This window comes from Poecile atricapillus, chromosome 3, assembly GCF_030490865.1.
Source record: "Poecile atricapillus isolate bPoeAtr1 chromosome 3, bPoeAtr1.hap1, whole genome shotgun sequence".
NCBI lineage: Eukaryota > Metazoa > Chordata > Aves > Passeriformes > Paridae > Poecile > Poecile atricapillus.
Genome location: NC_081251.1, coordinates 100,272,334 through 100,288,008, shown reverse-complemented (window position 1 = coordinate 100,288,008; position 15,675 = coordinate 100,272,334). Strand labels below are relative to the sequence as shown.

Here is a 15,675-nt window from a genome sequence, read left to right as displayed (position 1 = left end):
GTCCCTGAGTTAAAGATTTTGTCGCAATTCCAGCACCCTGTGTGGGCTGATGTCTTCTCCCACCGCTGTGGCTGGTTCCCAGGGTGTTCCCTTGGGATTAGGGAGTAAAGGGGGGGTGCTGTTGTAGGCTGTGTGGGTTTAGGAGTGTCTCCTGCCACCCACCTACCTTTGCAGAGTGTGCAAAAAGTGAATTGTCTTTGAAACGTCTTCCACTGGGTCACATCTGATTCAAGTCAGGTGAAGGGTAGAAGGTATGAGGACACCTGGATGCAGACACACATGCAGCAGTGATGCTTCTTTCCAATCTGTGTCACCTTCCTGACAACAAGTCGTATATATTTATGTTTAACAGATTTTGTTGGTGGTGATGATGCTTAGTCAAAATTATTTGTTTAATTATAAACCCACATCTCCCTAAGAGCAGTTGTAAGTCTAGAGGATGAAACCCAAATGTTCCTGAATACCCCCTCTGTTACAGGCCTTGGTAAGGACTGCATTCTGCCCTTCTGGTTTGTTTGCCTTTTATGGGCTGTGTACACAATGGCTATTGTAAACACCAGCCTTCCATTTGCTGCTGGATATAAAATTTTTAATTTATATGCCATCATTATTTGAAAAATAACAATAAAATAATCCCAAAATACCTTATTGTATGAAAGAGTCCTTTCCATTTCAGCAGCTAGATAAGCATCCCGTTTCCTCTGAATGAATATTGTTAAAGTCGTTTACAGTAGTTACCACATCCGGACTGAATTCGGGTTTTCCAGGTGTGTGTTTTTTACTGTACAGATGGTTTTTGAATGCACTTCGAGATAAACTGAGAATGTTCAAACAATCAGTTGCATATTACATTTTTATGATAGAGAAAAATTTGGGTGGAAGGAAATATTAATATAGAGTAGAAAGTTGGCAGTGTATGGATAGGAAAGAAAAGGCATCAATTGTGCATGAGTTCAGGCAGAGCTGTTGGGGGAAATGCATTTGGAATTCTTGCATGTATTGCATTTGAATGCTCATTTTCCACTAATGTTTGACATTAGTTTCAGAAATCAGTTTTATTTACTAAGACATGATTAGAGAATTTCAAAACGAGAAACTTAACTTTTTAATTTTTTTTTTATTTTTTTGTGATGAGCAATGTTGTGAAACCAAGCTAAAACTAATAGGAATATTTTGTGGTAAATTCTGAATAAACGCAGACTAACAATCTAAAAGTAGGTGTTAATGAGGGCAGGAGTTGCCACACTTTTCTAAGGATTTGAGATCAGAAGAAAACCAGTGTTCAGACTGTGGAAGGGGAAATGTTGCACTTCTTGTGTTTTTTAATAAGTAGGGAGTGTACTGGATTATAATGCAAGTAATTGAGCTTTGACCTGGGACTAGACCCAATTGCCAAAAATGGTTTAAAAGTACTGTTTTCATACAGAAGAGTATTTAAAAATTCACAGAATTTGGAGAAAGGTTTTAACCATCTTTCACACTGTTGTTAAGCTGTCAGTACTTTAATATGTTGCTCAATTCTAGAAGAGGTGTCATGACCAGGTATTGGAACTGAGGGCTCTTGCTGAGCAAGGAAAGATGATGAAATAATTAACAAAATGGTTTTTGTCATATTGTGTGGAACATAAATTATCCATAACAGAAATATACGTTTGTTTGCTTACATTTTACTGTAAGTTTCTTCTTAACTTGTTCCTCTGTGGTCTGTGGAACAAGAAATTTGTAAAAATATGAGCTATGAATTAACATCCCTGCAAGTACTTTTTTCATAGACCAAACCTTCTGTAAACTAATTTCCAAAGAGTGATGTATTTCTAGCATGACTTAATTATGATTTATATTTGCAAAATATCTTATTCCCAGGAATCTATTTTTATTAGGGTGCAATTTCCATTTGAGTGTTTTTATGAAGTATCCACATTGATAATTTTTAAAAATGATAAGCACTAACTAAAATTTTTGAATGTTACCTTCTTCTGAAGTGGGGTTGATTTATTGAGGTAACTAAATGACTCTCTCCTTAAAACTGCTGCTATTTTTTAGAAATTAAAGAATTTATGTTCTGCACTCTTCTGAAAATGTACTATCCCATTACTTATCTCAAACTTGTTTGTGTGTGCTATGTCTTGCCATGACTTTTCCTTTTAAGTTTCTAGTAAACAAGACTTTTGAGATAAAACTTGGGTAGAAGCATTCAAAGAATTTTCAGAACTCAGTGGATATTTTATGTGTTTAGGATCACAACTTGCAAAACATTTCTTCTCCAGTATATCAGATTCATATAAGACCATCTTTCCTGTCTATATTTAGGAGAAAAAGCTTACGAAATTTTGAAAATGTGTCTAGAACTTGAAGATGAATAACAGTTTGTATTGAGCCTAATTGTTATTTTCAGTTAGTTTATAGTTTGAAACTGAACCAATCAATCTTTTATAGAAACATTGTTAATTTCACTTGTGGCCTCCTCTTTTGATCTAAAGTTGATAAATAAAACCAAACAATTATATCTTCTTACAAAATTATTCAGAGATAATTGCAAATATGTGGATGTAGGAGTTCATAGGTTTGAGGTCTCTTATTTCTGATTTGTCATTGGCAGGAATACTGAAATAAGTGAGGTGCTCAGTAGTCCAAAAGTCAGTTCAGGTATGCCATTAGTGAATCTCTTCACTTTATTCATCAGGAATTCTAAAGGGACAATTTGAAACAATATGCCCTGAAAGAGTTGTTTGGAGACATTTTATGTATAGGTAACATAAGCATTAAGGATGCAAAAAAACAGAACCAAGATACTTACTAAACAATGAGTGCAAGTTTCTCTTTGGTTTCATAAATAATGAAATCCATCCTCTGGGTTCCAGAATCATTCTTTACTGTAGCGTTGGTGATACAAAGAAGGTGTGAATCAAAGCAAAAAAGAATGTCTTGACACCTGCATGTGTGCTCACAGAAAAATATGGTTTATGTAGGAACTTACTGCTTACAGAAAATGTTTATTGTAGGTTGCTTACAGGTGTTGGGAAATGTATTTGTCTTCTTCAAAGTGAAGATTCTCTTAAAAAGTTTGGTTTATGTTAATGGGAATGGTTTGCAATAGCAACAGGTTTTAGTGATTCAGCTGCATTGAAGAGAAAATTATTAAAATTGCCATGAGGTGAAGTGCGGTCAAAATAAAAATATCTTAATCAGCATTATTTTACAGTGATCACTCAATCAGGAAGAAAGTGAAGATGATTGTAGTTGAGAAATAGAGTGCCGGATCTGGTGCACAGCTAGGTACTTTAGCTTTATGATGTGGTCTTTATTCTCAAGTGGGCCAAATCAAGTTTATTACAGGCAATTTACATCTTAATGGTACTGAACTTTCAATTTATTTTTTTTTTTATTTTTTATTTTAAGTGCATTAATTTTAAGGTAACTCTGGAAGAGCGCTGAAGTTCTAGGATCTTTGGAGACTTTTAGAGAGTGTGGTTTCTTTAATAAAGGGCTGCTGTTGATGTCATAACTCCCTGAAATGTCACGAAACTAAGAACAGTTATTGAAACATGACTTTATTTTGAGTTACAGTAGTTTTATCCTTGTGTCAGTGCAAAAGAACCAGGCAATAATGTACCTGTTCAGTTGGATTACCCAGCTTGAATTACAAGGAACAAGCAAATGAGTAATTTGCAGTCCTTACGGTACAAATAGTACAGCGTGAGGGCATTTAAAAGGTATGAGTAGAAGAGGAGCTTAAACTGTCCCGGTGGAACAATTTCTGTGGAGACAGGGAAGCTGTTTCCTCTTTTTTTGTGACTAGGAACTGGGGATTTCACTAAAAAGCAGTTGTGGAGATGAATCTTATTTCAATCTAGGCAAAATTCCTTCTCACAACACCAAGTTCCTGCTCAATATAGCTTTTAATATTTCCATTTGACATACATTAAATTGAAGTTGGTTTTTCTTTTCTGAATTTTAACTTTATTTTAATATTTGAAATGCTGTTTAATGTCATTAATTCAGGACTTCATATAATATTGTCTATAAGGGCTGAAATAGGAGTGTAATTATATGCATTTGTTCAAGTTCTCTGGCTCTGCTTGGGGCCTTTGAGCTGTGTTGCAATGCAAATACAAACAAGCGTCAGTGAAACCTGCAGTAGCTGAAGTGCTTTATGGGCAGGTTTATGCCATGCTCTTAAAGAGGAAACAAGGTATGTTGGTACATGTTCATGTTCATACAATGGGCACCTGCCGGAGACATCCTGAAGAAGAATTTACCTGCTGTTTTGGGTTTGGCTGCATTACTGTCCTTCTTCTGAGGCCCTTGCAGCTCAGTGGGAAGTGTCTGCAGGGAATTTGAGAGGAAAAGCACTGTAGTGGAGGAGTGAGAGACAGGACTCAAATGATTTGTGTGCTGCGTGAGACTTGACAGGTATGCATTTTGACAAGTCCTAAGTGTAAGTGTTGGCAGAGAATATATGGCTACACAAATGAGTCATTTTAGAGAAGGAAAGTTTGTGGAGAGTCTGCTCACTCACCTTCTCACAAGGATTAGAGTGTATCATTTAACTAATTAAAAACGATTAAAAGTGCTTTAAGTTTTACAGAGCTTTTACAGCCTTTTTTTTCTCCTCAAAAGCAAAAATTTGTAATGTTAGTTGTTCATGTGAGATGTAATGAGACTCTCAGTATCAGCAAAAAAAAATCAAATGTCTGACCTCAGTGTATTTGCTTTATATAACTATTTTCTTTTAATTAAAATTCTGAGGTGAAAGGGAGGTAAAAGAAGGGAGGGTAAGGCAGTATCCCTTAAAATACTTCTTTCTGTAGCGTCAGAAATGGAGACTTCTGCAGTGCTGTGAAATACATGGGAAGCTGAGCAGGGAACTCAGTGGACTAAAGTCCCTGGCTTTCTTCTGGTAAAACATTTCTATGTTAGTACAGTATGCACCAGAATTTCTAGAGGGTTCATTTCTATATTTTAATTGAGAGGATTATTTGAATTATAAATCAAATACATACTGATCAGTTCTTTCATAAGGGGTGCAAAAACATAAATGCAGAATAAAGGAAACAATGAAATTACTGATACCTCCAACACTGCTTTGAGAGAGTACATATTTCAGGTCTTAGTTGTGGTTGTAACAGTAGCTGGTCCTCAGAGTAAAGAGCTGTTACTCTACACATTCTTCCTCCTCTTTTATTTTCTTTTATTCCCCCTCCCTCACTGAAGTGTGGCTGCATGCTCTGCTTATTGCACAATGTTTGATTTTTTTCTCTGATATTGATCAGCACACAATGTTCCACAAACAGCTCTTTTTCCAGAGTCTAGTCAGACTAGAAGGTGTTATACCTGCTTTACATAATAAAAAGTAATGCTTTGAAGAACTAAGAATTCTTCCTAAAGTATTCATTTTTGATGCCTGATTTATTTTGGTTTTTCAGATCATTTAGTAATTCAAAAGACAGGTCTTATTATTGATTTAATTTACAGCTGAAATGTCCAGCATTTTTTGGCAATCAAATACCATACTGAGTATGGTATTCTTACATACTAACTCAACGTACTGAATTATTTGTCAGACATTGGGGAATGTGAAGTTTAAGCTTGACTGTTGGAAGTGTGATTTTAATTGACTTGTTTCCAGCTCTGGGACAGCAGCATGAGGGATGGAGTTAAGGCAGCATTCTGCTTTATAAAGTGTAAGGCCACCTTCTTCCCTCTTCTTTGTTTTAGCCTTTCAGGGTTTTTAAATATCACAACACTTACTTCCTGGCTGTTCTTGATTTGCTCCCAGGCCATTTCCACCCTCCTTAATAGGTGGAACAGAAGTCTTGTAGCACAACCAGTTTAAGCCTTGCTGTAGAATTCCAATGCACAGCAGGATGAAGCAAAGTTCAATATTTCACTTTGCTGCTTGTATAATAATATTTTAACATGGGGTGGTTTACTGAAATTCTTGGGACGAGAAAGAATGGTAATATAAAAAAAATAATGGCTATATCTTGATGTGGTATGGAAGTGTTGTCCAGATCTGCAGTGGGTGTTTCTTGAACACAGGGATTATTTTTCATCCGAGTCTGGGGAAGGAAAAACCAGAACTACTCTGGTATGTTTGCGAAAGGTATTTTATTTTTCTCCCTGATTTTAAAGTTCCCGTTGAAGAATATTTTGTGGTAGCTGCAGCCAAAGATGTCTGGATGGTCTCTCTTTGACCTTGATGCAAACATAGTAGGATCCAGAATATTGTGTCTGTCTATACCATAGTACAGGAATTTGTGGGCATGCTTCTCATTCCTGGAAAATGCCAAATTCTTAACTTGTACTTAGAGATGCTGGCACTTAACTGTTCATCAGGGAAAACACGTTAAAAATGTTCTGAAGGAGTGAAAACTGAATCCCAACTGTTAAAACTGAGAAGGGTATTTGTGGCTTTTATTTTTTACATTGTCTTGACTAATGTTCTGTGGTTCAGCTGCTATCTCTGTTGACTACAGTGTTTCACCCTGATTTCCTCTGGAGAGTTGGCAGAAACTGCAAGAAAGCTTTCTTGGCTGTTCTGCCAACCTTAGGTGGGTGGAGAGATTTCTTTTCCATCTCCTCAAATTATGCTTTAAGCAGCTCTGCCTTGCTGATTGTCAATTACTTCCCCTTTGTTTCAAGAAATATTGTTTATTTTCGAAGTGGTTTTCTCTCACACCTCCTTTCTGGAGTTTTTTGAAACTTTGTTATGGTCTGTCTTAACTCAAAAATGCTATTTACATGTTTCATACTCACAGCTGATAGAAGCCAGTGGAAATAAATACTTTAGGTTTGGATCAAGCCTGTAAAGTAGAAACACTTGTTAAGTTCCTTTCAGGAATTTAGCTGAAATTTCAAAACCGCTGAACTCTTTTCAAAAACAGAGATGTCAATATATTATTCTGCGCTGGGTTTGTGGTGGGGTTTTTTGTTGGGGTGGATGAATTTTGGGATTTTTTTTCCCCCAAAGACTGAAGTAGAAAGAATTAGAGAGCCTTCTGGAATTCAGTTTAATGACAATCTCTTAGATTATGTGGTTTTTTTCTCCTTTGCATGGGGAAGCTCTGTATGTATTTTAATAAATACTTTTAGCTAGCAGAGCAAAGGGGGTTTTGTCTTGAAATGGCAAGTGACTAGTTTCCCATGCTCTTTTCTTTCCCAACCTATTTCCTTCAGAATGAACTTTCACCACTGTTGACAATTCTGGTGGGTACAGTTCTTAATTTCTGTACCTGTGGCTTGACATGTCATTTTACATTGAACAGTGCAGTGGGCAGAAGGCTAGGTTTGCTGAAGGATGCCTGGATCACTAAGGAAGTGTGTTTTGTAATTTGGGAAGTAAGATATGGTTTTCTTACTGCAACCTGTCAGTCGAAGGTACAGTCTTCAGTCTTAGCAGAGTTAGCCAGCTTGTTTATCCAAAAGCAAATACAGCATCAGCAAGACACCAAGAGGAATTCCTTAACATTGTCCTGTTATGTTTTGTTTTCTATTTAAATCAGTTGTGGGGACACATTCCCAATTTCTGCTCCAGATCTGCTGCACTTTATTTAACAATAAACATGATCTTCATCTCACTTGGGTTCAGTTTCAACCCATGCCTGCAGCACCCCTGGTTCCCTTCAGTGCTGTGCTGGGGAGGGAAAGGGGCTTTGGCAGGTGAGGGAGAAGCAGGAACCTGCCAGCAGGTTAGCCTGGGAAAATCTGAATTCCAGTGCTAGCCCTGCCCAAGCTCTGCAGACAGAAACTTAGAGCTGGAAGGAGAGCGGAGCAAGGCAGGGCATGAGACTAACTTTACTAATAAAGCATCCAATACAGCTGTTTTACTATTTTGATGTAATTTGGTATAATCCTAATACTAAACTGCATTGGGCTGGCAACCGTGTCGCTGTCAACTGTGTCAGCTCTTCAGAAGGACTTCAGTGGACTTGTATCTCCAAGATCACCCCTTAGAATTAAATAGGCTGTAAGTAATGCTAATAACTGCTTCCCCACTGTAAATATGATAAACAGACTGTTGAAGCTCAATGTCACTACTGCAGATCCCATTGTTTTGCCTCTCTTCTGCTGGATGGTTGTTGTAATTATAATAAAATCCTGCCTTTCCAGGGCCAGGGGGTAGAACATATGTTCCTCTGCATGCCTGGCTTGGCAACTAGACTCTTCCTGAGTGTTTTTTCTATGTGTTTAACATGTTACTTCTGATGGAGTTCTGCTTAAATTTCAACCGGAAAAAAAATCTATATTTCTAACACTTGTAGTATTCTCCTTTTATTGAGGATTTGAATTTTATTGAATTTTATTTTAATTTTATTTTTTGTATGGATTATAAGCGTAAATGGAATTAAGGCTAGGGGAAAGACCCATAGACACTTAAATCAATTGAAAGAATAGTCAGGGCAGGTTCACCTTGTTTGGAAACTCAGCTTAGCTTCATCAGTACATTGGTAACCCTGAGGGCGAATTGGGAGATTGTTTTTCCTTGCCATGCGTAATTGATTGAATAAGTGTGAGGAATCTTGCCAAGAGGGTGGTGGCACAGTTTTCCCAGGCATGGTGAGATCGGAAGTACTGGCCAGGTGGAGTGGCCAAGTATTTCCACAGAACAGATTTTATAGGTCAAGCCTTATCTCTCCATCTCCTCCATAGAGATTGATAACATAGAATATCTTTCAGAGGAGCCGTCTCCGTGAACATTGTGCATGACATTGTGTATGTATGTGGCCATAGAGAACATACTGGAAAGCTTGATATAATGAACTTCCAGTTCTTGCTGAGTTGAAAACCAGCAGGCAGAGGCAGTGGTCAGGCTGCCCACACTTACCCCTCATTTGGAGGAGGAAGAGTTCTCTTCGGCACAGCAAACTGCTGCTCCCTAATCCGTATCACACGTGGCTAGCAACTTTGAAAAGGGATGTGTGTGTGTGGAAAAAATCAGCTATGCCCCTGTGTATTTCTGTAGGCTGAATGAAGCACCAAAGGAAATGTCCATACTGCCTCTTGCTCTCAAAAATCTGCAAAGAAAGTGTGTCACTCTCATATCAACCATGAAGGAAACCACAGCTCCTGCAGAAAAAGAGGATGTTGTTTTCTGTTAACTTAGTACTGATTCGGTTTAGGGAGATGGGGATGTAAATGAGGGCTATGTTCCTGCAAATCTCCTTTTCAGGGACCCCTTGGAGCACACTATTTTGAAAAGCATTCCCTGGCCTGACAGTTTGCTCTCTCCATAAGGCTTGTAGGACACTGCCAAACTGGTTGCAAAAGGTCTGCCTGTTAACCTCCTGGTCTGGAAAGCTCCATGGCTGAAGCGCTGTCTGAAGAGAGGCCTTCCAATACCCCAGGCCATGCCAAGTTTTCTATACTTAACATTGCTGTTGCCACAAGAGCAGCAGATGTTTGCACAGTAGACAAACAACATTGATGATAAAGCAAATAGACCTTTTTTGGAACAAGCTATTTGGAGCACATTCCTAGAGCAATTCTTTATTTTTTTTTCCTTTTCCTTTCCTTTTTTTTTTTTTTTCTCCTGTGTCTCTATCTTCCAAAAGCTGCTTGGCTCTACATTGACATCTCTGCTAGAGGTGATAAAAAAGTTAGAGGAGGGAGGTTTTACAAACCTTTCCACTAATGCTGATACTATAAATCATTTAACCTACTCCAAACCTATTTTTGTCGTCTTTATTTTACTGAAGTAGTTATAGTGATGTTTATTTTTCCAGAGTCCCTATGGGAACCCTGGAAGATTTCAGAATGTAATAATTAAAGAATGACAGGCTTTTCATTGCAATATAAAGTGAAGAAGAGCTTTGTGGTTTAAACAGCTATGCTGTTGCTTGTTAGCAAGATATTTTGCCTTGTACTCTAGCCAGGCATATAATGGTCAAAAAATGCTGAAGTTGAGAACTACATGTTTGTTTTCAATCAGTTGTTTTTCAAGTTAAAAGGCTCTAATGGCTTGTTTTAATTTGTTCAGTAGTATTTGTCAGTAGTATTAATATTTATATTCAGTCTCTTAGTGTAGCACAGGTCAGGCTGTCCAAGTAAAGCAGTACATTTCCTTACTACCTTTTCTACTGCAAGACCTTTCTTTCAAGGAATAAAATATTATTGAAAGTTTGGGGAATCTCTGCGAACTTGAGTAATATACTTTTGTTTAAACTGCATTTTAGCAACACTTAAAACGTAATACAAAATCTGTATTTTAATTTTGTAATTCAATAATTATAATAAAGTTATTATAAATGTAAAGGAACAGTAGCACTACAGTGAAAAATCTCAGTGTTATATGGCTGCATCTTTACTATTTGGACCTAACACTGGGTGTTTTTTTTAATTATAAGCTGATGTTCCTGTAGTTGGAACAGATGTAATTCCTGGGAGAGAATTGATTCCTGGTATCTGAGAAATTTCAGTAAAAAGGAGGCCAGGTTCAGACTTGGGAACCACTGAGATTTTTAAAGGGTTTCATCTATTGTACCACGAATGTTAGTAGAGCTGTGCCATTAACATAAATCCCTGCGTTTTTGCATCATTGTTGTTCAGATGTGATTTAGAAAGCTACTTTAAGGACTAGGATGAAAACATTTTCTGGGGGTTTTTAGGTATCAAAACTACAGGTAGCTTGTGTCTTGACTCAGTTTCTAAGATTCATTTGCTGAATAGAAGGCATTAGGCTTTTTGGCAAGGATGCTGTAGCGCCTTGAAGGGCTGCATGATTAATACTAAAGTTCTAAATCTAATTATATGGTTTTAGCAGAATTATTTAATAACATTAGAAATAGAAAGTACTGAATTTTAGGAGAACCCAGATTTGGTTTCTTACATGTGTCTAGGTCTGTTTTACTTGGTTCTTACTTAGGGTAATTTGCTCTTTGGAGCTTTTGGACACAGTTCCCCATTTCTGTTTAGAAATGTTATTCTGAACAAATTGTTCTGCAATAGGGTGCCTATTACAACTCTTCCCCGCAAATAAAGCTGCACTGATTCCATCAGTGTCTGTAGAGAGAGATGGGCCCCTGTACCCTGAAAGCTAGTAAGTTTTTTATGGGCCTCCTTGTAAAATGGTGACTTTACAATGTGCTTTTTTGGGGTTTTTGTGATTCAGGAATGTGATGGTCAGTGCCTAGTTACAAAAATACTGTCCCCTTTTCATAGATGTGAAACTTGAAGTATCTCAAGTTGCTTGTTTGAGATCATTGAACTAGACTGCCTTCAAGCCAGAAATTGAATATATGTTTCTGAGACCCATCTGAGTCCTGATTATGCAACCTTTTGTATGACCCATATCTACTGAAGTATCTGTTTTAGTAATAGGATTTAATTTGTGTGAAGTATTGAACATGCCTTTAAACAATAATTTTATAAAGAACACCTTTTCCTATTAAATTACTTTGAGGGGTTTTTTTTGGGTTTTTTTGACCAAGGGTTGTGCTATGTGTGTTTTGATGTAGAGTTATAAGTAGCTTGGATATTTTGCATGCATGCAGAGAGCATGTATTAATGAACCAGGACTGGCTAATTGTTGTGCTAAATGGGGCTGAAAGAGAGGAATGGTGCTCCTGAGACTGTTTTACTGCAAACAATGCTGGGGTTTTACCTGTTTGGAATACAATACATTATTTTGCTTACTGCTTTCAAATATATTTTAAAAAAGGGGGGAAAAAAAGGGGGAAATGAAGCTTAACTTGAAAATACATTGATTTTTCACTGAATGTGTTAATAATGAGTGCAACTGTTCTTCATTCCAAGATCCAGGAATTGACTTAGAAGTGTTCCCTATGTTGAAGAAGTAGTTTTCAAAAACATTGCAGTATACATTATGTAGGCCAATATTGCCCTTCCACTTACAATTCATCATCATTTTATTTTTTCATTGAATACAGTATTATTTGGCTGATTGGCAAATAAATCAATATTATCCAAAGTGAACTCATTATATTATACTTTGCTTTTGCAATCAGAGTTATATAGCACAGATGCAGTAGATGTCTGTGAACTCAAAAGTCTGTGGAAAAATAGACTTTTTGACTCCATTTTTTTTAATTAAGAGAAGGCAAAAGCAAGCATACTTTGTAAACCTTTTTCTCACAGCAGTTTTGACTTAGTTCTTCATTATTTATAGCTTTAAATTTAATTATATTCCTTTAGTATATACAGGTATATAAGCAAAATGATCCCTTGTTTTCTAGGCCTCTGATTGCATCTTTTCTGTGTTACTGTTACCTTGTTTTTTGATGTTTGCATGGGTTTGTTTTTTGGGTTTTTTTTTCCAATTATTGTTTTTTCCCCTTTGTTTCAGCCAAACCTTTTACATCTAAAGTGAAACAGATGCGACTGCATAAAGAAGATTTTGAGATTCTGAAGGTGATTGGTCGAGGAGCCTTTGGGGAGGTATGTATGACAAGGAGGTGGAAGGGTTTGGATAATTCTCTTGCAAACCTGCAGCATTGAGGAGAGACAGTTAATAACAATACACTGATATACAGGTTTTTACAGTATTTAGCCATAATGGATATTATAGGCCCACATAATGTTTGCTGCCAGCGCATCTTGTTTTATACATTCTTTGACAGCTCATTTTAAATCTTGTGAATTTTGAGAGCAGGCAGTCTCACATGGATTAAGAGACCATGTTTCAACTGTCTGAGGGTGAATAATTTGCTTGCCTAATTCTTTCCATTCAGGAGGAGGAGGCCAGTGTGTAATTAATGATATAGAACATTACTAATAATTGCTAATTTTCCTAATAGCTATATAGTCTGAAAGTAGTTTTCAGCAGCTTAAATAGCCAAATATTGGCACTGACATTTCAGCAACATAGAGAAATCTCTCTTTTCCTGTCATTTAGTTTCCTATTTTAGTGAATGTTTGAATGTTTTCCCTGTATTTCTTTTAAGAACTTCAGCAGACATTATTTTTTTTCAGTAGTCACCTTCTGCTGGCAAACCATACAATTTTTTGCTGCTTTTGAATAAGCTATCTCTTATTTGAAGTTGCCAGACAAGTCTGTTGATCACTAAGTCGAGGAAACTTTAAAATGTTAAATGTTTCTGCCCCATTTACTTTATATCTTTTGGGAACATGAGTTTTTTTTTTATGCAGTACACTATATGAAGAACAATCTAATGTACAGCAGTGCCTTGAGTTTTTCGTAGGCAAGTATACTGCAGATGTGGATAGTGTGTAAAGCTTCTGAAGGAGGTGCTTCATACTGCCTGAAAATTCACATGAACTTAAATCCAAAGAATAAGAAAAAGATTTTCTGATCAAAGTCTTCATTGCCTTTGGAAATAGAAGTTCTCTTTGACAGGAGAAGATTTCTGGAGGCTCTGGCATGTGACCGAGAAAAGTTGTTCTCAGGTTCACTTACATGTTTTCATCTTGAGTGAAAATCAGTCTTTGTTAGTCTGTGATTACAGAAGAGCAGACTCTTGTAGGTAATATGTAAGGAAGAGGAATTTTTACTGTAGTGTGTGCCACTACATCCTCTGATCCCTATGTGCAAATATAATCATTGGGCAGCTGTAAAAATAACAAAAAACCGTAGTATTTATTTAGCTGTTTTATCACTCCTGGTTTTGCTCTGTTTGGAGTAAAGCTTCTTTATAAAGGAGACTGATGGCTGAAGTTACTCATGGTTAATTTATCTTTAGTCTAAACCTCTGCCACAGAGAATGTTGCAATCTCCATTTTGATGTAAACACTTCTGCTTGAAAGATTAGTCCTGGTCAGTGCTCTACCATAGGAGTTGCAGCTGAGTTCATGTACAGATTGCATTAAATATAAGAAAAAAATCGCTGATGTTGGTGCCTTCTTGTCAGAAGGGTCATACATGAAACCTGCTTTATATTGTGTTTTTAAGAGAAGTAATTTTTGTCTGCTATATCAGCATCGAACTCCACAGCAGCTAAACCACAAAGAAACCGTAGTTCTTTCTCAGGAAGTTCTTTGTGGTGAATCATCCCATGAACAGTGAGAATGTAACTTTCCCCGTCCTCTTCTGGGGACAGTCTGTGTAATCGGTTAGTTCTTCTCTTCTAGGAACAGTGTTTCTTTCTAATTCCTTATCTGAGGATGACAGCATGACTCTATTAATTGTCAAAATCATCAGTAAGGGGAAATCTGAAGTTCTTTCAATGAAGATGTTTGGGTTTTTATGTTGTTAAAGTAGAACTTAATAAAAATTTGGAAATACTTAGCAGTACTTAGCTTAGCAAAGACAAGTTCTACACAGACATTTGTCTAAGAAAAGAAGTTCTATATGAAATTGCTAATTTTCCTGTAAAATAACCGGTAAATATCTGAGCAAGATTGAAAAAAGGACCACCAAATTTTACTGCTACTTAAACCACAAAAAAACTATATTAATATTAAATTGCACAATACTTGTATTTACTGAGACAGATTAAGAAATCTGAAAGAATGTATTTTCTTTCCAGCAAACTATAAATGAGACCAAGGTTGCTCTAGGTTACTGGGAGGGGTAATTTTTGTCTCCTGAATCAACATAATTCTGAAATTCTGTAGACTACAAAGTTAGTGCAGGTTTTCTTTGGCACAGTCTCAGACTTGTTCTTATTTTGATTTTACACTACTCAATTTCTTCAATTTGCATAGTCAAGAAATATTTCCCTTTTTTTGTTTTTACAAGTTTAATGCAGACAAAAAGTAGTTTAAACTAGTTACTGCTTATAACTGTAAGAGTTCATTGTTCCTAGTTTTGTTTTTCCCTTACCATTTTTTCTGCCTTCTGAGAAGGCTTCCTTTTTGTCAAATTATTCACATGCCCATTCCCTCTGCATGCATACATTTACTTATTTACAATTATATGTGAGAATGCTGTCTTTAGAAAACACAGATGTTTTGCTTGGGGGAGGAGCAGAATCATCATGGTAAAATTAATAATGTGGGCTTCTAGTGTTTCATTGTGCTGGCTTTGAGCAGCAAGGTTTGAAAAACCTGACTCAAAACAAAAAGGCTTTAAACTTGGGAGCTGAAAAATCCTGCTAGGAAAGGTGAAGCAACTGGGCAACAGCTCTTAGTGGTGTCCCTCAGCAGTATAAAAGTGCAGCTTAGTGAAAGCTTTGTCGAATACCAAAATTTTCAGTTGATTCTATTACAGCTTTGAAAAAAAAAAAAATCAGTGTATGGTTATGCTAGCAGATACTAGGTTATATTGTTGATATTTTGAAGATGATGAATTTTGTAGTTTGAGAATGAGTTAGTTACTCCTAATTTTTGTCATATAGTTATGAACAGTAACATTCTTTCTTGTCTGCTTGTTCTTGCTGGACAAGAACACTAATGCTGAATCTTCTTCTCTACCTGTATTGTTCTTCTTTTTCTTTTTATTTCAACTTTAGTAGGTTCTATCCTAGATTTTTTCTGAATAAGGCAATTGCTTTTTAAGCAAAGGGGAAGTGTATAAAATATCATATGGTATAAAATACCATAGAGACAAGTAGCCAAGCATGGGGCAGAAGGTGTCTGACAGCATGCCAAACTAGAATGCTGTTTGTGGGAAATATGGAAAACGGTTGGAAGACTGGGAAAAAACTTCGTATCTGACTAAACCAAAGATGTTTACATCAGCACATACCAATAATTTTTTTTAGGCTGTTCACAGGAAAATAAAATTTAAAAAAAGCCCCAACCTTTAAAAAGTCTAAG

The 15,675-nt window shown here is 36.6% G+C and overlaps 1 protein-coding gene across 7 annotated transcripts in view; it reads left to right on the top strand.

The window, feature by feature from the left end:
• Nucleotides 1-15,675, top strand: part of CDC42BPA (CDC42 binding protein kinase alpha) — a 181,794-nt gene that overhangs the window by 46,193 nt on the left and 119,926 nt on the right. For all 7 annotated transcript variants that reach the window (XM_058835492.1, XM_058835488.1, XM_058835489.1 and 4 more), the window contains exon 3: nt 12,305-12,396. In XM_058835492.1, coding sequence (XP_058691475.1) covers nt 12,305-12,396 — 92 coding nt within the window. The remainder of the gene's footprint in view (nt 1-12,304; nt 12,397-15,675) is intronic.